The 25828-nt window shown below is 37.3% G+C and overlaps 1 protein-coding gene across 1 annotated transcript in view; it reads right to left on the bottom strand.

Moving 5' to 3' along the window:
* The window catches only part of COL12A1 (collagen type XII alpha 1 chain), a 99872-nt gene that overhangs the window by 11566 nt on the left and 62478 nt on the right, over positions 1-25828 (bottom strand). The window contains exons 43-61 of the mRNA XM_066547408.1: positions 25258-25404; positions 25096-25170; positions 24422-24561; positions 22364-22487; positions 22026-22169; positions 20022-20186; positions 17216-17254; positions 16983-17121; positions 14736-14878; positions 14253-14362; positions 9204-9353; positions 8738-8815; positions 8050-8136; positions 7095-7148; positions 6500-6595; positions 4997-5050; positions 4010-4063; positions 2732-2785; positions 1560-1631 (exon numbers count right to left, since the gene is read on the bottom strand). Of these exons, the coding sequence (XP_066403505.1) occupies positions 1560-1631; positions 2732-2785; positions 4010-4063; positions 4997-5050; positions 6500-6595; positions 7095-7148; positions 8050-8136; positions 8738-8815; positions 9204-9353; positions 14253-14362; positions 14736-14878; positions 16983-17121; positions 17216-17254; positions 20022-20186; positions 22026-22169; positions 22364-22487; positions 24422-24561; positions 25096-25170; positions 25258-25404 (1925 nt within the window). The remainder of the gene's footprint in view (positions 1-1559; positions 1632-2731; positions 2786-4009; positions 4064-4996; positions 5051-6499; positions 6596-7094; positions 7149-8049; positions 8137-8737; positions 8816-9203; positions 9354-14252; positions 14363-14735; positions 14879-16982; positions 17122-17215; positions 17255-20021; positions 20187-22025; positions 22170-22363; positions 22488-24421; positions 24562-25095; positions 25171-25257; positions 25405-25828) is intronic.

Here is a 25828-nt window from a genome sequence, read left to right as displayed (position 1 = left end):
AGGGAGAAGAAAAAACTGGCAGGATCTGGTGAAAAATTATTTATTCCTTGTATTTACTAGAGGCTAAGTGAAGCCTCATTATCTTTCTCTTCAGGCAGAATTATGATTCATGACAGTGCAAGTTGCATTTGGCTGTCAGGCTGCACCTTTGGCAGCTGTAGTACTGCAAACAAAGGAAGGCCTTGAAATTCTGTCCACCAGGAATCTGATAAAACATCTGTACAAGGTACAAGCCAGAATTCCTGCTGAGATCTGTTCTAGAAACATTAGAAATGGTAAATATGATGCACAGTGTCCCATTACAATAAAGTGCAATAACTGCGGGGGGAAACATTTATTTCTAATTGAAAGGAACTCTTAAGAATTAGAGTGCAGGAGAATTTAGACATGGTGCCTGGACAGGAGTTGACTGCCTTGCTTTGTAAAAGTCTTTAAACTGGGCTTGTAGCCAGATTTCCTTCTAAACACATTATTTACCTGCAGAAGATCTTTACTTCCGAACTAGGTACTTACCAGCTATCCATTGTCCCAGGTGAAGGAAAAATCAGATACACCTGACAATTTAAAGCTCCCTTGTGAACAAAGCACAGCACTTTGTGCTCCAGCCATGTCTATTCAACATGTAACCGAGCACAAATATCCCACTAAAATGTATATCTAAAGGCAGGAAAGCTTCAAGACTTTCCTAAGACACTCTGTGTCCTCTACTCCAAGGAGAAATAGAATTTATAGTCTGGCAAACACAGACTGAATTCAACGTGTGTAAGAGAAAATTACCCAGCTTCCAGGTACTCCTGGGAGCTTCTGCTTCATGGCCATCAAGTTTCCCAGCCTACTACATATTCTTTCAAATTATCCAGCTTTTTTATATACAACTACACTGAGGCAGGATAGAAAATTCTAGATGACTGCTATACGTTATCCACAAGTAACGAATGACTTCTCATTTCCCTTGATGTCTTACTTAAGTATAATTTCTCTGAGATACCATGAGTGACTCAAATTAAATTTCCCCTGAAACTGTTGGTGGGAGGCAGCACCTCCTGGTCTTTCTCTCTCTTCAGGAAGCACTTTAAAAGTTTAAATAGAACCCACAGAAACCACTCCTAAATAACTGTGAAATAACATTGTAAAAATAATGAAACATTTGCAAAACACAACTGATTATGTAATATTATCAAAGATTGCCCACCTTCAGCAGTTTATCACTTTTTTACTACACATGCATGCAGTAGTGTAAAGACTTTACAATCATTTTGCTGACCTAGTTTTCCATGCTTATGCAGTGTAGGAATGAATATATGTCTTGGCACATAATAGCCTACGATCTTTTTAGTGGAAACCAGAGACCACAATTTTCAGCCCCAACTATTAAACTCAGCAAAATGGCATACTGTAAAAATAAAATTATTTTTAAAAAATACTTGTGGGTTTAGGTCAACTCCACTGTATTAACCACCATCATAAGTGCAAGACAACTATTTCAAGCAGCAGAAGTCTCGTGTTCAGCAACAGACTGTAATTATAAATTTGATACTCTAAGTGTATCATTATCTTACTGGTGTCCCACGATCTCCTGGTTTCCCTGGTTTTCCGCTTGGGCCAGCAACTCCTGGAACTCCGGGAGCACCCTGCAACAGAAGACAAGTACAATGAATAGTGGAAATACACAATTACCTAAGCCCTAATGAGAAACATGTTATTGTATTGAGTACAAAGCAATATTGAAAGTAGTTCCTATCAGGTTGTTTTCTGTTAGGTACATATCAGGCTTGAAAATTTTTTTATGGAATAAACAGTTTGTTTGTCTTGGAAATGTGTTCTTTTATGTAACACCACAGTTTAACAGACATTGTGGCACTGAAAGATGCAGAGGGTGAGTATATGTTTTTTGGTATCATTCTAAATGACCAATTCCTGAAACAGTAAAAAATATTTGGGCCTTCTAAGTTCACCTAGCAGATCTGTGATCCATGTTAAAATCCACAACAAGACCAAAAGCCATTCTAGTGATACTAGATAAATACAAAAAATTAAAAGAACAGTATCAGATTATGTGACAAAAGCTCATCTGCACATTCACAAAGGAACATGAGGAAGACAATTGTGGGGACATGGGGCCAGCCCAAATAATACCCTGCCTTAGAGATTGCTCTCTATATATGTAATGCAAATATGTGTTCTGTGTGCATCTGCCTTTTGGAAATGCAGCTTCCAACTTGCTATAGGTTGGACCTGGTGACATGGGGCTGCAGCAAATTGCCTATCTCGGGCTGTATGATCCACCATACACTTTTCTCTAACAGTCAGCCTCTTTTCTAGCATGCTCCCACAAGACACAGTGAAGCAGCTCTGTAAGCAAAACCTAATCCTCAAATGCTCTTGTCAAGAAAAACTTGTATTAACAGTGTTTGTTTTCACCAGTGTACAAGTAATAAGCCAATTGGTTTCAGGAGACCTAGCTATGCATTTAAAGATCATGGCTAAAGAACCAGATAAACTGGTTCTTCCCTTATTTACCCTGGCAGAAATCAGTTTCAAAACCACTGTTATGAACATTTCTGAATATATGCTTTGCCCAGCTCACCTTCTACCAAGAGCTTTTCAGATCCATTTAGGATATTGAGCAAAGGATCCATTACATATTTGACAGAAATTGAAAATGTCAATGTGGCTCTCTCTTGGATGAGGTCTCTTAATTCAGAGTATATCAAGACAAAATTATATTTACCGCTGGTCCTGGTGGGCCTCTGGGACCTGTGGGACCATCTTTTCCTGTGAAACCCTATTCAAAAACAAAAGTAAGATTAGAGAAAAGTGGTCTTTACAATTATATAATTGTATATATATGATTACTACTGTAATTTCTTTTAAAACCTATCCACAGTACAAGTTAGAAAATAGCTATCACAAATTATGCTGGAGAAGGCTATGGAACACTGAGCTTCAGACACTTTAGATGTTCAGCTGCTGTTGATTAACTAAAAATGAAATCAATGTTTCTTAATATTTTTAAGAAAAGGAATCATTATTCTATCCCAGAGGAGCAAAATCTCTCATTTCACTGTTCTCTCATTCACAGTTTAGCTGGATCATCAGAGGTTTATACTTAACTGGAGAGCCCCCTCCCTCTCAGATATTTCCCCTGCAAAAATGAAGGCTGAGCAGAAATTTACAGAAGGTTCCCATTTCAGTAATCCAACATTCAGTAATGCACAAGTCAATGTTGATGGTCCACCAATCCACCATGACCCACCAATCCAACAGTATCCTCTTTGGCCATCACACAGTCATCTATTTTCATTTCCAGCTTGAATTCCCACTAAAGGACGGCTATAAATGCATATATCAGCTATGAATTTTGCCTGTAAAGGCAAATAATTGCTTCAGTCATCTTAAAGGTGATATTCTACTGTGACAACAAAAGAGATTTACCTGACTGCAATTAGAAGAAAGGAATTGCAGCAACTCCACAATGAAATACCTGTGTACATGCCCCTCATTAGGAAGACATTTCAGAGTTCTCCATCCAAAGAAGCTCCAGACAGCCAAAGGTTTAGGGGCAAGCCTGAACTTCACAGTAAGTTTGGCACAGACAGATTCCTGAACAATATGGCATCTCCAAGATGTTGAGATAAACAGAGTTTCAAAGGGATCCCCTGTAGCAGCAACAATGTGGGGAAGGCAGCAGGGCTGAGTCCCTCTGCAGAGCCCTGCCTAGGGGACATACTGCCCTAAGGGTGAAGGCAGCTGAGAACCTCGTCAGGGGAGGGAGCAGGCCAATTTTTACAGAACCTATCTGGCTACCAATAGCTGTCTGGGGAGGTTTTTACCCCTGATGTGTTTCCAATCCTGCTACTTTTGTCTCTCCAGAAGGGGTGATGATAAAAGGACTCCTCTTGAAAAAACATTTGAAAATTGAAAGATATATAAAGAATGGGAAAAATCCGACAAAACACAAAAATGACATTATTTGGTCTTTTCAGAACATAAATTGAGGAAGCCTTACCCTTTCTCCTGGAGGTCCCACTGGTCCAGGTGGACCAGGTAAACCTGGCGTTCCCTGGAGGGAGAAAGAGTGAGAAATTGTATCCATGACAGAACAAACATCACTGTTATGTCATTCCATATATCTCAAGTATATATGTTCTTCCCTCCTTTCTGTCTAATCTCATTGTACACTTACATGTAGCATTGTTTCCTACAGGACATTACTAATCCCTAAAAGTATTCTACTCAGAGTTATAAGGACTAATGAAACAGATAAAGAATTCAAGGCCCTTGGCCCATGACTGACCTTATCTGATCTATGAAACTAAGTCCACAACAACACTTAAGCACTCCTCATGTAGTCTTTTTATCATCACTAAATTACGGACAAGATAGTAACCCAGGAATATTCATCATGCCAGGACATATGCAGATCAATGACCTTAGATTATTTATAAATTTGGTCAATTAAAAAAGATCCTAATTTTTTCTCCTCTTTGTATAGTTTACAATACAGAAACCTGCAAGTAACTGAACTTAAATATTGTCTTCTTCTTTCAGGAAGCATACAAATAATGTCCCAAGGCCATTTGAATTCCAAAAGTAGAAAGTAATTAGTAATTACTAAAGAAGGGCTCAGCAAAGTTCTGCAATCTTTATTTTAGGAGGACATTTAACTGCAAGTGGTCAGAAGATGAGAGACCTTCCTGGGGAATTGAGTACTCTTCCTAATCGAATGGTCTGTTATTGTTCATTCACAACAGTCAGGATGGGCATTTGGCTTGACCAAGCACAGCTGGTTTTTTCACATTTGCTGTTTTGAATGGTTTATTATTACCTATATTTCAAATTTCTAAGTGTAAGATAACTATGTTTCCAAAACTGTGGCCCAGGGAGGTATGAGAAGAGCCCACGACTCCTAGTGATGTCAAAGACAGCTGTCCAGCAGCCAGATTTCTTCAGGAATAGTGCAAAATGACATCACCTTGTCTAAGTGTCAACTTACCGATCGCCCTGGGAGTCCAGGCTGGCCAGCATCCCCTTTCATTCCTTGACGACCCTATAATTTTCACAAATGATTACAGAATACATCATACTTCCAGGACACAAGGTGTAGGAGGCTATAAAGAAGCAATCTGCTGCCTTTCACAGCTAGCTTGCCTTCCATATATGCTACAGCACTGTAGTATAAATGCACAGTCCAAACCCACATGAGCTAAATTAGGCAAAACAATATTCATTTTTTAGAGGGGCTTGCATGATAATCCAGCATTAACAACTGGTACTAATCAAAAAATGTGTAAACATAGACTGAGAACATGATTCTTAATTGATAGGAAAAACAAAAGTACATGACTCAAAAGTGCTCTAAATTCATGTTAGCTAATGAGAAACTCCATGAATGTTTGTGTTTTCATTCTTCAGACTTTTTCAAGTGAATGTGACAAATAAATGGCTTATTTGCATTATGCATGTAAGAGGAATGTTTTTCCTTTCTTGCTGTTTGATACCTCTGTATCTTCTTTAATAAATTTTTAAATTTATTAAATTTAAATTAGTGTATAATGAAAAAAAAGCATGAAAAGAATCTACACAGGGTAACAAAATCATTCTACTTTGTCCTTACGAAACAGAAGGTGTTCCTAATGTCTACCTTAAAGCACATTTTGTTTTCCATTTCCCAAATTCCATTACAGATGGAGCAGGTAACCAATTTTCAAATGAAAAATGACACAGCATGCAATTAGACATCACTTCTTCTTTCCATAGACTTTACATTTTGATCAAAGACTTCATAAAAGAATCTCCTGAATATATTAAAATTCAAGTTAATCCTAAATAGGGAACATCAGAATTATATTGTTGCTTTCAGGGTGATTATTTATTGAAATATGGCAAAAGCGGCCTTAATACATTCACAAAGAGTTATGCATGCAATCTTCTATAAAAACCAGAACATGGTGAAACTTCATCAGTGTTAATAAGACTTGCTCTGGCTTTGAAGGCATGCACATGAAATCAGAAATAGCATCTTGCTAAAACATGGATGCTGTTGCCAAGAAAACCCCTAGCTACTGATTTAAGCCAGCCAATAGAAGTTGAACACGTCAGTCTGTAAAAAAAGTCTTCAAAGTATACTGCATCCTTAATTTTCCTGTACCACAATTTGATAGTTTTGAGTCCTTAAACTGGAATGCCTAGCAACTCTACAGAAATGCCATTATGGCTGACAACAGAGTAATACAACTTACATTACTCCACTCAGACCTTGTCCCTTCATTAGAATCCTATAAGCACATGTAACATTCAGGACAGAAAATGCTATTTTATTAAGAGACTTGTTTCAGAAAGAGATGTGTTTCACAATGCTACTGTGTTGCAGGGACAAAGGAATGCTCTGACTACGCTGCCACCCTTTTCCCAAGACCACCATCCCATGGGCAGCTCTGGCTCCACACACACTGCCTGCTGATGGCACTCAAAAGGGATACTCAAAAGGGACACTCACCGGTTCACCTGGGATTGACAGCCCGTTGGGACCCTGTGGACCTGGGGGACCTTGAGGGCCTGGAGGACCTGTCTCACCACGAGGACCTGGAGGCCCCTTAAAGCAGAAAATTAAAACAAAATTGTAAATGACAATGCTGTCTGAAATCCATAACTAAAATCCTTTGGGTTAGACACTTAAGGTAAGTCAGAAGCCTGGAGACACATTTAATACTTCGGAAGAACAGTGGAAATAGCTGTTCAAGAGGCATACTCTTTCATAAGCTATTCTCTGATTCATGTTGGCAGTCTCAGGCCAATACATGCCCTCTGGCAGTGCCAATTAGAAGTATTGCCATGTCCTGTGTACAGATGAGAGAACAATAATGCTGCAGAGTGTGTATTAACACTGATGCACATAATCCCAGTATCCTGATGTGTGGTCAATGTAGCTACATAGACTGTGATATATAGTCTCAAATAGATGGGCTGCACATAAGCAACATAAAGGCATATTTTCAACTAAATTTTAATCAACTAAAACTAAGCATAAAAATTTTCATACAGGTGACCCTGTAGTAACATCATTATAGATGCATTTTGGGAAACATACTTACAGATGATCCAGTCAAACCCCTTTCACCTCTGGGACCTTTAGCGCCGGGGCCACCCTAAATTGAGTATTTGGAAAGAAAATGTATTTCAAACACAGAAAGCAAAGGTGCATAATCCTTATGTGCTTTATGAATTCTCTTTAAAAAAACTCTTAAGTGAAGCCCCAAAGTTTTGAAGTGTACAGATCAAACTGCTAAAAAGAGTAGTAGAATAAAATATGCATCAGGAACTCAGGGAAACCACATCAGCTTCAGCCTTGACAATTCAGCCCATGAAATATTATTATTTTGGTTTTTGTCTCTGCAGATATAAACTTCAATTTATATTCATCAAAAACTCTGAAGACCTCTCTAGTAGACTACCAGGCAGCCTAACTGGGCTTTAGATTCTTCATGCAGCCCTTTTGATAGTTTCAAAGTATGACTACTGGTCTGGCTATAACTCCCTAATATTCAAAGCAATTGATAGGACTATGTCCATTCCATTAATTAATTAATTAATTAATATCTCTCCCCATAAAAAACCAATTTATTTCCCTGACAGGGTAAAGAATCTTTCCTTGGAGTGAAATCTTGACTCTGTATTTAGGAAAAATATTTTTTCAGTTAATTAAAAATGTCTTGTACATGATGTGCAAGATACACCTGACAATTTAAAGCTCCCTTGTGAACAAAGCACAGAACTTTGTGCTGTGCCAGAGTCTTTCAGCCTATCAAACAATGAGGAGCTAATCTCAGTGATCATACTGGAAATATAGGAAAAGATCATACAAGCAAGTAGATATGGTAGGATCTGATGAAAAGGGGCTGGATTACCATGTTGTTAAGGATATATTGACAGGAACTATGTCTCTGACTGGCATTTGTTTCACAAAGCCACAGACCAACACAAAACTACTTCCATAAATTTTAAAATCAGAACATTTTCTATTGTGCATAGTTACAGCTGCTAACTTACAGCTGGTCCAGGAGGTCCTGGAGGTCCCACACTGTCTTGAGTACAGGTACAAGCATTTGGAAGAGCTGGGCACTTTGCTTCATCTCTCTGAAAATTCAATCACAGCTTATTACTGTCCTTTTAAAGAAATGTACTCAGTGGAAGCATGCTTTTCTGAAATAATAGCAGGAAGATTCGCTAATACCCTGTTTCCAAGTAAAACTCATAGCTAAACTGTGGTTTTCAAATGTTTCTACAAGATCTTTTATATATTTAGCAAATTTTCTCTGTGAGCTATGCAAGGCATTTACAATAGAGGCACGAGCAAAATATTGTCCTAGTATTTATATGCACTTGACAATCAGCTTGCGCTGACGAAGAATAGTTACTTTTTGAATGCCACTCCAAGAACAGATTAAATAAATAGATAAATAAATTCCCCATTTATAATACCTAGAATTTGAAACATCACTGAAATACAAATGTAACAGACATTTTTTGCAAAATTTCTAAGGGGCTCAATTCTAGCATTACAGCTTTACTGTCTCAGACACAAAGCTTTGAAATAAGGTGCAGTTGACTGGCTGCTCTGACAGCTATGATTTAGAAGTGTTGTCAGTACAAGGTCTAATAACAGCCTAACAGTAATATTATTAAATTTAGTGTCAATAACATTTTTCTGGATAGCCTCTGGTTCATTCATACTTACCATAGAAGGGAGATCACAGCATCTGTCTCTGCTAGTCCAAACTGGACTGCATACAATGTCAAAATTCTGGATTTCTAACTGTAAAAGAAAGAAATACTCTTGAAAGATCATTAAGTTTGGTGTGTTGTTAAGTATGAAATCTATCAACATTATAATTAAAAAATCACTCCTCCATTTATTTCTAATGATAGAGTATCCATAGTATTTGCACTCAATCACTATCAGCTCTCCCTATTAAAAGCAAAAAATTCCTGCCCTTGTTTGAATTTACCTGAGTGTGGCTTCCAGCTACTACATTTTTGTTCTTGCAGTTCTGCTAGAACAAGAAGCTGCAAAGACTAGACTGTCAACTCTACTGACACATGCTTGAAAGCTTTGGATGATGCAACAGTAGTTTCCCAACAATCCCTAATCTTTTCCCTCAGAAAACGTCAAGGTCTTGCAAAAATTCGTATTTCTTGCTTACTGTTGCTGATCTTCGGTCGCCTTTTAGAAGTTTCCCAAGTATTTCATAGCCATCAGTTGTGATATTGCCAGCTTCCTTAATTGGTTTTTCCATTATTTCACTGCAGTCAATGTAAATCTTAACATTTGATGAAGTAACAACTATATGGACCTGAAAAAAGTTTAATGAAATATTTAGACATGGCACATGAGCACAGTTTAACACCTTAGTAGTATTTCATTGATTCAATAGTACTGTTTTAAATTTTATTCCTAGTAATCCTGCTTTGCTTCCAGCTGGTGGAAAAATTAAAACTCAGGGAAAGTCTATGACATTTATAATCTCTTTAGAATGTGTTGAAGGTCAATAAGATGAACACACAAGCACAGCTAAGAAATACAATTAATGTAATAGTTGAACTATTATTAACTATTCTAAAAGCTTGCCCTAATTTTTTTTTTAAGATGGCATAGAAGTAGAAAAATAAAAGGACTTTTGAGAGGAAGTGAATATAAGCATTTCTTGTTCTCTTCTGATGGCTGGGACCACACAAGATGTTTATAAGCCTGGGACTGCCCACTGGCTAACAGACTCTGCAGTTCAGAGACTAGATTGTTTCAGACCCAGAGTTCAATTGCCACAGATGATTCAATCAGAGGCATTAACTACATTGAGATCCAGGAAGTGACCAGAGAAGCCTGCCCAGAGCAAGACAAAATAATGGAAGATGCAAGAGAAAATTTCCATAAAAGAAATATGGTTACACAAATATAGGCCAAAACAAAGGGAAACAGGGAAGATGAAGAGATTAATTAATTAATTTCCAGTAATTAATTAATTACTGGAAATAGAAAGCACTTAGGAGGGAGAAAGGAATGATTGTAATAGAGAGTACATTTACCAGGAGACAAGAATGAAGAGCTTGGGGGAAACATAGTAAACCTTAAACAGAGGAACATACATAACCTAAGCAAAGATTATCTTTCCAAACATTTATAGTATATATGGCAAATGTTACAAAAGTTAAGTTTCAACATTTCTCTGAAAGCACAGAAAACATTTTGGCGTCTCTGAGAAATAAACAAGGGCCACTTTAGCATGTGTAATATGCAGTTCCTGATCTTCAGGCAAAAGAAAGTTTTCAGGGGCTTTATATACCTTACCAACAGCACATATTTCATATACATCATTATAATATCTATGTAATTGTTAAAGTAGCAACACATTAGGATCAGGAGTAAAGAATCCCTGAAGTATATATAATTTTTTTTTATCTTCTCTTATCACAGTATATAACCATACAGAAACATATTGCTATTTGATGACTGCTTTAAGAATTGGCACAAAGTTGAGAGATTCCCCTAAATGTCCTGAGCCAATAAGTGCCTCAACAATCTCCTGGGAAATATTTTCCTTTTTTTCCCTTTTGAATATTTTCCCATGCAGACTTGTCTCCAAGGCATCAGCACAGCTTATCTAAAACTCTTTTAAAATTATGTACTTACACTTTATATCTCAATGCTGTGCATATAAATGGAGATTTTAATTAAAATTCCCAACCGCATTCGTTGAACAAGTAATAATAATAAAAAAACCTTATTACTGCGTCATCCAGTTTAAACACATCACAGATGTAATTTACTAGCTCTGAAAGATACCTAATATGCAAGTCCTTCTACTGGAATGTTAAGTATTTGTCACAACTTAAATAAAACACATTCCATAGCAAATATAGATTATTATATTTTCATTAGCACAAAAAAAATTAGTAAAGATAAATCTACATCAGAATGTTGAATGAGATCAGCTTGAAAAGCTTCAAACAGGAATAACTGCTGAGCATCATCTATCCATCCAAAGAAGAAGCAATCCCAACCATCAAAAATAAGGAGAGCTCTCCCAAGTCATTGACTCAGTCACTTAAACACTTAAATCACTGCCAGATCTGCATTCCAGCCTGAATCTCATGGCCTAGGCAATAAATCTAATTAAAGGAGGCATCTGGTGTTTACAGTAAATAACACGTCTCTGCATTCAACTCCAACACATTCTGTTTTCAACAGTTTCTAAGACACCAACATAAAGAATCTGTTCTGATTAGTTCTATTTATTAATTTATGATATTTTAGGAAAGAAAACATACTTTAATTTTTCTCTCCAGATGCCTTATAAGATAAAGTTTGATGGTGTTCTGATCCTGTGCTAAGTGAATGGCATCAATAAGCCAAGCAAACTATTTCCCATACGTCTATCAGCAGAAAGATATACACTCATTATCAAATTTCCTCTTGCTAACTACTGCAAAATGGCAAGGTAAAAGGAAGTCTAGTGTGGTAAGAATAAGAAAGTAGAAGCTCTCTGTCTCTCCAAAACATCAGTTAGAAATTTAATGACTGTCTCAGGCAGTCAGAATTTTTCCTATGGAACTTGCCAGATTCAACAGCTTTTACCATGGCTCTGCTACGCAGAGTGTTCAAGTATGCCAAAGTAAATTTCCCCACAGTTAGGTGTAGTTAACTGTATTTCAGTGAATAAGCCAGTAAGTCATCAAATGGAAGCCACAAAAATATTTAATATTTTGGAAAATCTCTCCTTGAATTGTAAAGATTTGTCATTTCTTTGAAGCTGGACAATAGGAGAAATTGCAAACCTACCTTTAGAAATGTGTTAATCTTACTTTCCTTCCTTCATCCATCTGTAACTACTGCTATCCATTTTTAGGAGCTAATCAACTCAGCTGATGCATAAGGCTTTCCCAGCAGGTGGGCTGGGGAAGCCCATTGTGCCATCATTAACAACCTGACTGAGATAGCAATTTTAGTAATCATCTGGAGAGAAGCCAGAAAAGTTATCTTAGTTTCATGGTGAAAAATCCTAAATATCACTCTAAACCAAGGCTCTTCCAGCTACTTTAAATATCAAAATCTGAACTTTTGATTCCTTTCTGAGAAAAAAAGACAGGGAATTACACATTGCATTAAGTAACTGAGAATTTTTTTCTTAAGAAATAGTGACTTCAGCAAGAATTCGTAATTGTAAAGCTTTAAGATAATTTGCAAATCACTGCTACTCCTTTTCATTTTTGGCATCTTAGGATCGCTTTCTCTCTATATGTATTCATGTATTTAACCATTAAAATGATACAAAATTTTGGATTTTTATTTTCCCTGTAATTTTTTTTTTTTTTTTTACTATCAAGTGTAATAGACAATTTTACATAACTGCTAATTTCTGGCAGCTAGCAAGGGCCACAGATTTTTCCCCATTTGCTCTGATAAATGAGCAGAACATCACTGTAAGGGCTCTCAGACAAGTTTTCTCAGCTCCATCGCATTTAGAGAAACTATGAGAAAAAACATGATTCTAAACATCAGCTAAATTAGCAACAGATATTTAAAAGAGACTGCTGGCAGTACAGCATGTGGAGAGCTCCACACCACTGACCCGAAGAGTGTCAGCTCTCACAGTGGTGTCTAAAATGAGGCATGTTTTAAACTGCTTTGCATCTAAGCAGTACTTGGGGATGAATCAACCTTCATACCAAAACAAGATACATCCTAGCCTTTACTGAGAGTTTTTCTCACTCCAGTAGATTCTTATATTTCCTTAAAATTGTGTTGTCCTACCAAGCCATTAAAAAAAAAAGGCAAATGTCAAAGACAAAATAAAGGCTGCTTAATGTAGGTTTGGTCCAAAGCTACTCATAACTATCAGTTATAAAATCAATCACATAAACATTTCTTCATATAGTCAAAAATAATCAGGCCTAAATTCTAAACTAACCAGGCATAAATTCTAAAACAAAAATAACTGTATATAATATAAAACCAGTTTGGGAAGTTACTCCAAATTCTGAGGAAACCAATAGCTTTTATAGTACTGCATTATTTTCATAATCACCTGTCTTTTAATGAAGTCACAAAACATTATAATGCTGATGAAGTCACAAAACATTATAATGCTGGCACCAGTTATCTTTCCTGGCTTTCAGTCTAGCAAAGCTCAGTTGGCAATTTGGCCTCCAGTATCAGGAAGTTGACAGAGTTGATCAGTATCCTCAAAGGAATCCTGGTAGTGACATGTCATGCAGAAGATTGGGTCATAAAGAAAATAAATGCTACACTCAAGCCATATTTAGTCATCAGATGAAAACTTAACTAAATATAAGGGAGATAAATGAAAACATGAGAATGTGCATTTCAGCTAACCAAAAATGTTGCAATTTCAGCTCACTTTCTTGCCCTAAACATATATACTTAACGCAGCAAGAAAATGTTTTTAAAATATTTTTAGGTGTACATGTAGCCTGAGTCAGGCACTTCCTGATGACTAGAGTTAAAGAAGCTTGGGGACATCAAGTTTTCATAACTTGGTGCACAAAATTAGAAAAACAAGCACAGATCTATTGACAAGCGAAGGCAGATGCAGCAACATATTAAGATTTCACTAGCCATTTTGTCAATTCACTAACTGTAAGCTTCATTCTAAATGATAAAGTGACCTTTTATGGGCTCTCTCCTTGTTGCTTCCTCAGTTAACATGACATTGGACTATTTTAAGCCCAGTGTTTTTAAGCAAAAAAAAATCATACTTACGAAATATACACATACACATGTATTATGTTTGTTAAACATACAAATCTTATTCAATATGTTATTTACTTCCCTGCCTACTTACTTTCTCTGGCTGTATCTTCCTCTGCTCTGAATGATCTCAAATCATTACACTCCCATGCAATCTTTTCTCACCACAACTTCCTTTCCTTTCTTTCTTCCACTTTAACTTTTATTCTTCCTCTTTCATGTGGCAGGAACCAGGCTACAATTTCTTCTTCAAATATATCCCTCCACTTGCACAATCTTAACAAATTCTTGACAAATCTCTTACATTGATTCAAAGAAGACCTATAACTTCAGAGATCTTGTTTTACATGATCTGCAGGTCCCTATGTCAACTTAAAATACTATCCAAAAACCAGGTACTGTCACCTGACAGCAACTTGTGCTTGGCTTTCTTCTATTTAAAGGAACAGTACTTCAGAAAGCAACATCATAATTTCAATCCTTTTACCTTATGGAAGCTTCCATAAAAGATTTTCTTTACGACATCATTATCAAAAGTTACGGTTTGAACCTCTCCTCTTGCATCCTTGTTAAAGAATGACAGCACTTTGCTGGCAGCTGCAATAAAGAAAAATATCACATTTCATTTCATACATACTACTGAAACCACCATACTTATACAACCTTATAGATAAAATCTAGTTTACCCCTTATTTGGGTAAACACAAATCATAGGTATCTTAATGACCTGTAAGTATATAGATGTACTTTCCTTTGATTTTAGAGTTAATACTAAAGTTGAAATGCAGTTTAGATTAATTATTCTTTGTTGAACTATAGATCTACAAAGTTTAAAAAAATTTCTTAAAACTAAAAATGTATAATCTTTTTATCATGTAGAAATGCTTTGGGTTTGGAAATATTTGGTAAGAACACATGCAAAGTAACATGACATGTAACTTCTCTATGCAATAAGTATAATCATCCTTACGATCAAGCACAACTCCAACTTGTGGTTTGTAATCTCTGTCTGTAATCTGCCAGATTGCAAAAGGCTCATTGGGGGATTCAGGCAGAAGGCGGAACAAGAGAATGATCGTGTACGCCTGTGGCAGCCCCTCTGGGTGAATCTCCCTGGTAAGACAATATAAAGACATTTTTTCACACAGAAACACATGACGAAAATTAGATCATCATCATTTGCTCTTTTTCAAAGAAAAGACACAAGAGTAACAGGGAGACCACAGTGTTTAGTGGAACAGAGCATTTTCACTACTCTCTCAAACAGAAAAAAACATTGTGATATAAAAACACAGTGATTTGTTAAGATGAACTCCCAACTGTCTTCAGCTGGCCCCAGAACCACAATTAGAGAGGTAGTCAGAGTATGACCAAGAACTCTTGGGTATGTATTCTTGTGGCAAAATTCTGTATAAATTACACATGTTTTAAATTCCTTGTTGATAAGTACAGAAAAAAAAGACCACAGCTTTATTCATTTTTTTCATCTGGCCTGCTTCAGTCAGGCAAGAGCATTTAACTATTGCTGCCCTTCAGGCACAGATACAGAGATGGAATACTTAATATCTTCTTTGCAATTGGTGATGCATTTGGGCTCCAGCTCATTCTTTAGTGGCTCAGGTTTAAATTTGTGATATTTGGACTGTTACACATTAAATAAGCAGAGAGCCAAAAGTACATAAAAAAAACATGCATGAAACAGCCTCCAGAATTTTTCTGTGGGGGAAAGGAGGGAATGCAGGAAGAGAACGGCAAGAAAAGAGGTGATCACTGCTTCTCCTTAACCATTTTAATGGAGCTCAGAAGGACATTCAGTCACATGAAGATAAACATAAAAATCTTAAATTAAAAGAGGAGCTGCTTTGTATGTTGGACAAAGCTTATGAACCCATACAATTAGGAACACTGCAATAAAAATTACATCACTAAGTCAACAACATCACACAGCACAGTGCAAGAATTCAAATATTAAAGTAAATATAGCAACACAATTTTTAATTTGGATAACAAGTTATTTCAGATATGGAAACAACTATGCCACTAGGATTAGTATGAGTTTATTGCTTTGCTGACTCAGTCTAGAGTTTTATTTTCTGGATTCTCATTGAAAAACAAGTGCCCAGAGTACTCTGGCAAGTCCATTCCACCTCTTTAGCAGATATTAAACTATGTACCACAACATTTCTAAAAAAATGAAATAAATATGAAGCCTATCTTTTTCTTGTATTTTCATCAACTTATCCTAAATGCAATATCTATCAATGCAAGAGAGTTGCAAAACTGGGATTATCTGTATTTCCCTAGACTGCAAAAATCCATGCTGTCAGAGACCTACCATCCCTGCAGGTATTAATGGCATGACAATGAAGTTAAAAATCCTCAAGTCCTCCACTTTTGAAGCTGTGATCTCAGAAGGCTAGCAAAAATAAATTATTTCTTCATAAACCTCAGCTTCTGTGCTTGTGATCTTGTCTTTACCCAATCTGTCAGGATTGCAGTCGATTTCAAAGGCTTCCATGAAAAAAACGCTAAATTTTCCTAAATTTAATGGGAACAATAGGCTATTTTTAGGCATCTCCTCTGAACCAGAATAACCTTTTTTGAAAGGAGAAAGGTATTTCCAGTAAAACTAACTGCTAACTAAATCCTTTTTCTCTTTGGGAAAAAATGTTGGCAATACCCATAATATTACCCATCCATAACCAAGCTCTAAAACCACAGGCCCTTGAAAACTCTGCTCCATTTGCCAAATAAGGCAAGTCAAGTAGAGGAGAAACTATCCTAAGTCAATGGCATCAATGTGCTGCCTACTGCAGTAAGAACAATGCTTCTGGAAAAAGTGATGCTAAGCCCTCCATATTGAAACCATTTCTGTCCAGCAACATGGAATTCATTCTACTAAGGAAGTTATAGAATGAATTCAACAACTTCAACTGCCTCGGTATAAACTGTGGATTATATGCAACTTGAATGGTTAAGAAGCATAATCACGAAGAAAAATAAGCAGCTAGATTAATAGTGAACTATGGTTCAGAGAGAGAAATAGATTAACATTTAATGAAAACAATGATAGATGTTCTTCAGAGTGTATTTCTTGAACCTCAGTAAAAAGAACATTACATTAATGCATCTTCCATAATACACATATGCTATCTATAAACTCTGTTAATCCTTCATCACCTAGTCACCCTAAATATAAGTCTTGAGGTTTACTTACCGTATTGGCTGGCTAACAAAGGCATTTTTGTGGAGTTTATATGCTACATAGCTTGGGAAAGAGCCTGATTCCAGTGAAACTCCTTGTACAGAAGCAAAATGCTTCTCTGTTAGATTGTAGGATTCCAGCATCTTGAAACCTTTAAGTCCAGAAAGAAAATAAAAAATAAGAAACACTGTAGAGTTGTAAAAGACACAAATGAACCTATGCCAAAATACTAGACAATTACTTACCAGGTGAAGTGTATCCCTCCAAGTAAATAAGGGGACAAGCTGAAAGATATGAAACAATATATAATTCAAAACTACTAAGCCTAACAGAATGTGAACATATGTATACTTCAGAAAGTTTTATTACCAAGAAGTCTGTGCGATTATTAATTCTGAGACACTCTTTGTTACATTTGTCATACTGTGTCCTGTGGTAGTTGTAATGTCAAAATCTCTACCCATCACTTTTAGTAGGGTATTTCTACTCTGACAAATTGGAATGACAATATGGAATGACAAATGAACCCCAAATATTATAAGATTATAAGTCATAAGAAGAAAGGAGGACAATGACACAGTTAACTTTCCATTAATATTTAAGGCATGAGTCAAGCTGTATAATAGCTGTCAGATTCTCAAGAAATAACTGCAAATTTATGTGGCTCCTCAGGAGCCAGCAGATGAGGCAGTTAGGGAACATGCAGTTGCACATGACAGGCCTGAGAATTTCTTATTTTTGCCATAGAAGGATTTCACTTGAATAAACAACTGAGCTTTACTTACATAATTTTAAAACAACGTCACACAGTATAGCTATACATCTTTAGCACTTATTCCAGGGCTAAATAAGAGACTTGTGCCCTGCAGTTTACATTAGGCATCATTCTACTTTTTAAAGTTGTCAGTAACTGTTACTCTTTTCTTCTTCTAGTAGTACTTTTGAAATGCAAAATTCGATTACATAAAACACAATGCTCATTTCAATATTTTAAAAAGTAACTTACTCCCTTGAACTATATCCAGCTATTCTGAAATCTAACTTTTTAATATGAACATATCTTCTGATGTACCTTAAATAAGATGGCAAATTGTATTCAGTTTGCATGGCAAGGCTTTGGTAATGGGGGAGCTACAAGGGTGATTTCTGTGGGAAGCTGCCAGACACTTCTCCTGTGTCCAACAGAGTTAGCTCCATCTGGTTTCAAGATAGACCTGCCATTGGCCAAGGATGAGCCCATCAGCAGTGGTGGCAGTGACTGGGGGATAACACATTTAACAAGGGGTGGTGGCTGGGGTTGGGGGTTGTGTGTGTTGGAATGGCACAACAGCCTGCAGCTGCAGAGAGGAACGAGAATGTGTGAGAGACAAAACTCTGCCAGGCACCAGAGCAAAGATTCCAGTCCATTCCTGGTCTTCCCTGTGGTGAAAACTGTGGGGAGGCAGGCTGTCACTCTGCAGACTGTGGAAATCCACAGAGGAGCAGATATCTGCCTGCAGCCCCTGAAGGACCCTAGGGCAGAGCAGGTCTGAAGGAGACTGACACTGTGGGAAGTCCATACTGGAGCAGGTTCCAGGCAGGACCTGTGGCGCCCCAGAGGGAGAAGCCCATGCCAGAACACGTTTGCTGGTAGGACTTGCTAACCTCATAAGAGCCCCACAATGGAGCAGGCTGTGCCTGAAAGACTGCACCATGTGGAAGGGACCTAATGAGGTTCAACAAGGGCAAGTGTAGCATCCTGCACACGGAGAGGAATTACTCCAAATTCACATTGGGGGCTGACCTACTAGACAGCAGTTCTGCTGAAAAGGACCTGGGAGCTTTGGTGGATAACAGACTGACCATGAGCTGGCAGTGCCCTTGCAGACAGAGAGGCCAGTAGTATCCTGTTCCATCAGTATTCCATCAGGAAGAGTGGCCAGCAGGTCAAGGGAAGTGATCCTGCCCCTCTGTTCAGCCCTAGTGAGGCCACATCTGGAGTGCCATGTCCAGTTCTAGGCTCCTCAGTGCAAGAAAGACTGGGAGCTACTGGAAAGGTTTCATCAGCAGAGCATGAAGATGACAGGTCTGGAGCAGCTCTCTTATGAGGAGAGACTGAGGCAAGTGAGCCTGTTTAGTCTAGAGAGCACTGAGACTAAAATATATATCTCATTAATACATATAAATATCTCAAAGGTTGGTGTCAAGAGGATGGTGTCAGAATTTTTACAGGAGTGTCCAGCAACAGAAAAAGGAGCAAAGGCCACAAACTAAAACACAAGAAGCTTCACCTCAATATGAGGAAGAACTTTCTTATGTTGAGGGTGGCAGAGCACTGGAACAGGCTGCCCAGGAAGGCTGTTCTCTCTCTCTGGAGAAATTCAATATCCACCTGGATGTGTTTCTGTGTAACCTGCTCTAGGTGACCAGAGGTGTTGGACTGGATGATCTCCAGAGCTCTGTTCCAATCCTAACAAGGTGGTTCTGATTCTGTGACCCACACTGGGACAGTTCATGAAGAACTGCAACCCATGGGAAGGACCCATATTGAGAAGTTCATGGAGGACTGTCTCCCATGGTATAGGGACCCTCACTGGAGCAGGGGAAGAGTTTGAAAACAACTTCCCCTGGGGAGGAAGGAGCAGCAGAGACAATATGTGATGAACTGACCACTGCCCTCATTCTCTGTACTCCTGAGGTGCTCAGGGTGAGGAGATAAAGAAAATTGGGAGTAAAGCTAACTCCAGGAAGAAGGGTGGGGTGGTGAGAAGATTTTTAATATCTGCGTTTATTTCTTTTTATTCTACTCTGATTTCATTGATAATAAATTAATTTTTCCCCACATTGAGTACAGCCCATGACAGTAACTGCTCAGTTATTTCTCCATGCCCTTATCTCAATCCAGGAGCCTTTCACTGTATTTTCTTTTCTCTGTTCAGTTGAGAAAGGGAGCAATGCAGCAGATTTGGTGGGCACCCAGCATCCAGCCAAGGTCAGCCCACCACTCACTTTTAGCAGTATATAAGCAAACATATTAATTTGGGGAAAGGGAAACCAATGTCTTCTACTTACTTGAGGTAGCTGTCTCACACACAAAGGTGACAAGGTTATCTTGAATCTTCTCAAAGGCATCAAAGTCATCAACAATAAATACATGACGCTCACTGGGCTTGCTGGCAATCTTGGCCAGTTCATTGTAATCCACATCAGCCACACCAACCACAAAGACACTGAAGCCTGTAAAAATAACACTTGTTACTTGAAATGCAGCAAACATACATCAACATTTTTAATGTTAATATTGCACAAACCATTGACTTGTGATGAGCTACCTATGAGCACACATTCCAGATCTCTTTTCACCTTGTCAAATCTCTGAAAGATGTTTTGCATCTTTCTTTCAAAACTTTCTCCTCTTTCATTGTTTTTTTGGGGCATTATCCAATCTCATGTGGCCTTGGCTACATAGTCTCCTCACTCTTCAATACAAAACATACAATTCTCTCAACTCTACAGTATCTCAAATCTGTTCTGTGGCCAAAATCTTACAGACCATTAGTTATCCAGGTGTCTATCTGTTTCCATCTCTTGCATTTCATGCCTCTCGGTTTCTCTTTCTCAGAGTAGTATTCACCTCACCAACTTCTACTTTCTAAGTTAAGTTGTCTAGCTTTTCTCTGCAATCACCAGATAGACATGGGCAGATTCAGAAAGCAATTCATATTAGCTCCCTCACATGCTAACTTCAGGATAGGAAAAGTCATTTTCTGTACATGCCTATCTGTTGCTCTCTTCACCAGTCATAAAAGCACCCTACACGATGGCCTTAGACTAGACATTTAGTTGTCAGATGTCTTAAGTTAAATGAGAAGAACCAGACCACAGAAGTCACTCATATCACCAGGTGTAAATTTCATTCAAGAGAAGCTGCACAGACATTATAAAAGACAGTTGGAGGCTGAAACTGGGATTCACATTTATTCCAAATAATAAAAGTAACTTTTTTTTTTTAAAAAAAAAAGGTAATTATTCCCCTGTAGCCAATTCTGGTGAAACTTTGGCTGAAATAGTCTGTCCAGATTTGAGCATGCTTTGATATGTGTAGAAAACAGAGCAAGTAGAGAGGAAACTAAAAATTATAAGGGCTCTCAAAAGCATAATCAACACAACATTGAAGGAAAAATAGGTTCGTTTGGTCTAGAAAAAAGAAGACAGAAAGAGGAGATGACAGCAGGTTTCAAATACCAAAGCCCATTACAGTGGACAGCAATCAGCTTCTTTCCTGATTATCTAGGTAAATGAAGGCAACAATCTCACTAGCATGGAGAAAGACAGGTGAAATGCAAGACAAAGGTCTCCTACCAGTAGGGTAGTTAAGCCCTGAAGCATAATTTCCAGGGAGACTGAGAAACCATTTAGACAGAGCTAATTCTTCCACATTAAAGAGACAGAGAAGATGATAGTTTGTGCTTTACATGCATGTGATTCGCATAAGGATGTACAACACCTCCCTGCTCAGAGATCAGGACTAGGTGGCTCATGCACTGAAATGCAAAATGCCAAGTGCTGGGACAAGAACAGATTACTACACCCACATAAGCCACAATCGTCAAATCTGATGAGGAAGTGCTTCTTAGCTCAAAAGGCAACAGAGGAGTCCATTCAGACCCAGCTCCTTCAAAAACAGTTACTTAAACTGGAGATCCACTGGTTTATACCAGATAAAACATAAACCTCAGGAAAACAGGCCCATTAAAACATAAGCACTAGTATGGAGTACACTTCCCAGTGATTTCTGGGGTCCGAACACCAAAAAGAGGAAGAAGTAACCAAAAGCTACATCTTTGAAATGATATGCATATAAAATCTTTGGGAAGCCACATCCTTCCCCAGAGAGAAGGCTTAAGAAAGAAAATATAAGTCTAGGTCCAGAGAGCACAAATTCTTTGAATAGTTCTGAGGTTTTCCCAAATACTCAGAATACATTTCTGAGTCCATAAAGGATGAGTAAATGATTCCCAGATAATTGAAGCAATACAGAAAAGAAACAGCCAGTTGGTGCTGTGGACTGCTTACCAGAGTGCTGTATGACTGTCGCTGCTTTCCTCACCTCATCCTGAGACCGACCATCAGTGACAACAACAAGTACCTTGGGAACACCTCGCCTCATGCCACTCTCCCAAGTCAAAACCTTTTCTTTGATAAATGTTAGGGCTTTGCCTGCAAAGTGTGCAATAAACAAGGAATCATCCCTACTATCCACAAGAGAAGAACTCTTTTACTTCTTAAGGGCAACAGCACAGAACTAAAACACCACAGAAAAACCTACTTCTTCAGCCATGCAATATTTGGAAAATTACACATTTTCTGAAAATATTTTATCTTAAATAAATATAATTACAGGCAAGGATTACCTGTTCTTGTGTTTCCTCCTCTGTACTGAATGTTTTGAAGAGCACCCAGGGCCTGGGCTTTGTCATCAAATGTATTCAGTTTAAATTCAGATTTTGCCTCATCACTGTACTGCACAAATGAAACCTGAAATGGAATACAACAGTGTTCAGTCTTATACCTCCAGATGCAGGCCAACTCTCTCCATTGAAATATGTAAGTTTTTAAATTAATAATTTTTAAATAATCAAAACTTATTTTTAAAATATGTCTGATTATGCACACACATATGTATTTATATATATGGACATCACACCAATGTGCACACAATTATCTTTTTTTTTTTTCTTTCTTTCTTTCTTTCTTTCTTTCTTTCTTTCTTTCTTTCTTTCTTTCTTTCTTTCTTTCTTTCTTTCTTTCTTTCTTTCTTTCTTTCTTTCTTTCTTTCTTTCTTTCTTTCCTTTCTCTTCTGTGTATAAAATGTAATATGGCCTTAAAAGCATATGATCAAATTCTTCCTTTTACTATGGTGAGGTATATATGCCCATTTTCTAATTCTGAGCAGAGGTACAGTATCTACTAAACTTCTTCCAGCTTTTTTTAGGAATAAAAATGAATTTGTCAATAGAATGTCAATAAAGTTGAATACACACACGAGTACATACTCACTTGCCTTAAGCACTGAAATACAATCACTAAAAATTTATTCCTGCATAATCTTTACTTTTTTTTATTTTGTTCCTTTTAATATTTAAAATTGCAATATCATAGTATTCTATTTTAATGCTGAATAGAAATATTTCTGTTATGCATATATTCACATTTGTTGTAGTAAATTCCCCTTTTAAAAGTATTAATTTTCAATTAAAAACCTTAGATTGTTGCATCTCAAGTGGTATGTGACTTCAATATTTTACTAAACATTAGTGTTTATATGTGTCTGTCACCTTTATTGTCTTCTCTACTTCCATATATATTACCAAGAAAAATATATGAAACAAAAAACAAATGAACAGGAAAACTACCCAGTACAGACTAGAACTACGAATGATAAAGATTGCCTGATACAGAATGACTTTAAGTAGTATCTTTTCCTTTAAAAGTCTAGAGAGTTAAAGATAAGGAATCAAATTACTAAAAATATGCCTAGAAGATGAAAAGCAGACCTTTAACAATGTAAATATCCTGTCAGCCTTCTAACCAAAGAAAATGCATTGCACCTGCAGCTCTCTGCAACAGGAAATACCATGTAAGAAACTCCCTTAGACCTCATGTCATTAATTTCATCTAGTGAAAGAGAAGTGGTTATGGGAACCTAGACATTGATTTCATCCAGCTTCCTACAAGTAGAAGAAAACTGATAATGGTGCAATGCTTATGATAAGAAGCCAGACAGGAAGTTAGTTTGACATAACTATGAGCAGCCCAGAACTCCTGAAAGTCTATCCCTCTTTAGCTATTTCTGTTTACTCTCTCAAAATTCATTAAGAGGACCTTTTCATACTTTTACTATGCCCACTGTAGAGTGGACCCATGTTAGCACAGCATGAAAAGGCTTTTGCAAGTGCCTTTTTCAAAGGCGTTCTGCTATTTAATGCAGTGGGACTCTAGGGGGCTCAGCAATGGCAAGCCAGCTGGACCCTGCAGGCACAGGTCTCATCTTTTACACTGAGAATTCAAAATGTAGCTCTCAATCAGAAGTCAGAATCTCACTAAAACAGACTTCTGATATGACAGAGACAAAACCTAGGATACAAGAACTAAGCAATGTGCCAACTGTTGATGCCGTATACAAAGAAACAAAAATATAAAATTGACTGTACATCGTCCCAGTTTCTTGACCTGGAGGGTTCCCACAAACTGTAACTTGTATTTCAGAATATTAACATCTCAAAATAGAATGGATTTTGCTTGTATTTATAAATGCCAAATATATTTAATAAATAATAGGCATGCACACCCAGATACATGTCTTTTACAGCAATCTAATACAAAAAATGACAGCATTCTGAAAGGAAGTAACAATTCAGGTAATCTTCAATTTCCCTCCAAAATGTACCCAATGGGAATAACAAACCTACCTGGATTCCAGCAGGATTGATTAAATCAAAGGCTCCTACTGTACTAAAAACAAATTTCACTACTTTGTTGAAATTATCATCACCAATACTCCAGGAAGCATCAGTCAAGAATACTATGTCTGCTTTGGCACCTCTGCATACTGAAAGTCCAAGAAAAGGAACCCTTAAAATACATCAATCATACCACCATGAAATAAATATTGCTTCAAAATTTGAAAATTCAAGAATAACAAATATTCAGCAAATGTCTACTACCACACATTCAACCTGGCACATGACTAATGTTCTACACAAAAACATTTATTAAAATATATCAAAGAAAACTTCAAGAAATGTGAAAGAGTTCAAGATTAAAACGTAAAAGTTGTAAATTACTTTTTTTCCTTGATCAGCTACCATAAAACATGAATTGTCTGTTGAGAGCAGACAAAATCATAGACTTTCTGCAGAGCTATAGAATATCAATAATTTTTTCCCCAAAGGTGTGCATCTTGCTGTTCTAAACCAGGAAAGCTCTAGAACAAAGGGATGGCATTAGGAAAGGTCTCAATATTCATTTCCCTAAAAGGCTGTGCTAGTTTTAAATCCACTTAAAGTTATGAAAAAATGAGGTAAACTGTGAAGTAGTACAGCAACTACACAAAAATATTGAATAATTCTAGAAACAAACATACCATCCCGAGCTGGAGGGATTGTGGGAGGTGGAGGAGGTGTAGGTGGTGGAGTTGGTGCCTCTGTAGGTTTGAGGACTGAAAAGAAATAATAATTTTATTCTACAGCTGAAACAAGACAAATTCTATACCTAAAACTTAAAGTTCACAATATCTGTTACCTACCTGTATGCTCCCTCATAGAGACTGGAGGTCCCTCAAGGTTAGGGGTCTGAACAAAGACAGTAGCATTGTATTCTGTGTCTGGTGAGAGGCCAGTAAAACAGTGGCTTGTTTCTGACCCACGAATTGTGATTTCCTGTCCTCTGGAACCTGTCAAAAAAAAGCCCAATGGAAAGAAAGTTAGAACCTATTACTTCCCTTCTAATGTATATATACATAAGTGTAACAATGAAGAAACTTCTTGAGATAGGTTTGGACAGCACGCTTATTCTTGTCCCATAACAACCTTTCTAGACCAAAATTGTGTGGTGATTGTGAACCCTGGAGCACACTAGAAAGTACAATTGCAGCTCACATGTGAAACCAGGCAACTGGTAGGTCCACTTGACAATAAGCAGTACTCCCTCTTTGCAGCCTTTTCACCAATTAAGAAAAACAGGTTATACTCAGAGCTTTAAAACTCAACCAGATGTATCATTATGGCTGGTGCTTGCCACCAATCCAAATAAGTGGTGCTCTCACTGACATAAGACAATTATGTTTCTAGAAAATGCAAAAAAATAGAACACACTTA

Source organism: Molothrus aeneus, chromosome 3 (assembly GCF_037042795.1).
Source record: "Molothrus aeneus isolate 106 chromosome 3, BPBGC_Maene_1.0, whole genome shotgun sequence".
Lineage (NCBI taxonomy): Eukaryota > Metazoa > Chordata > Aves > Passeriformes > Icteridae > Molothrus > Molothrus aeneus.
This window is presented reverse-complemented; position numbering and strand designations above follow the sequence as displayed.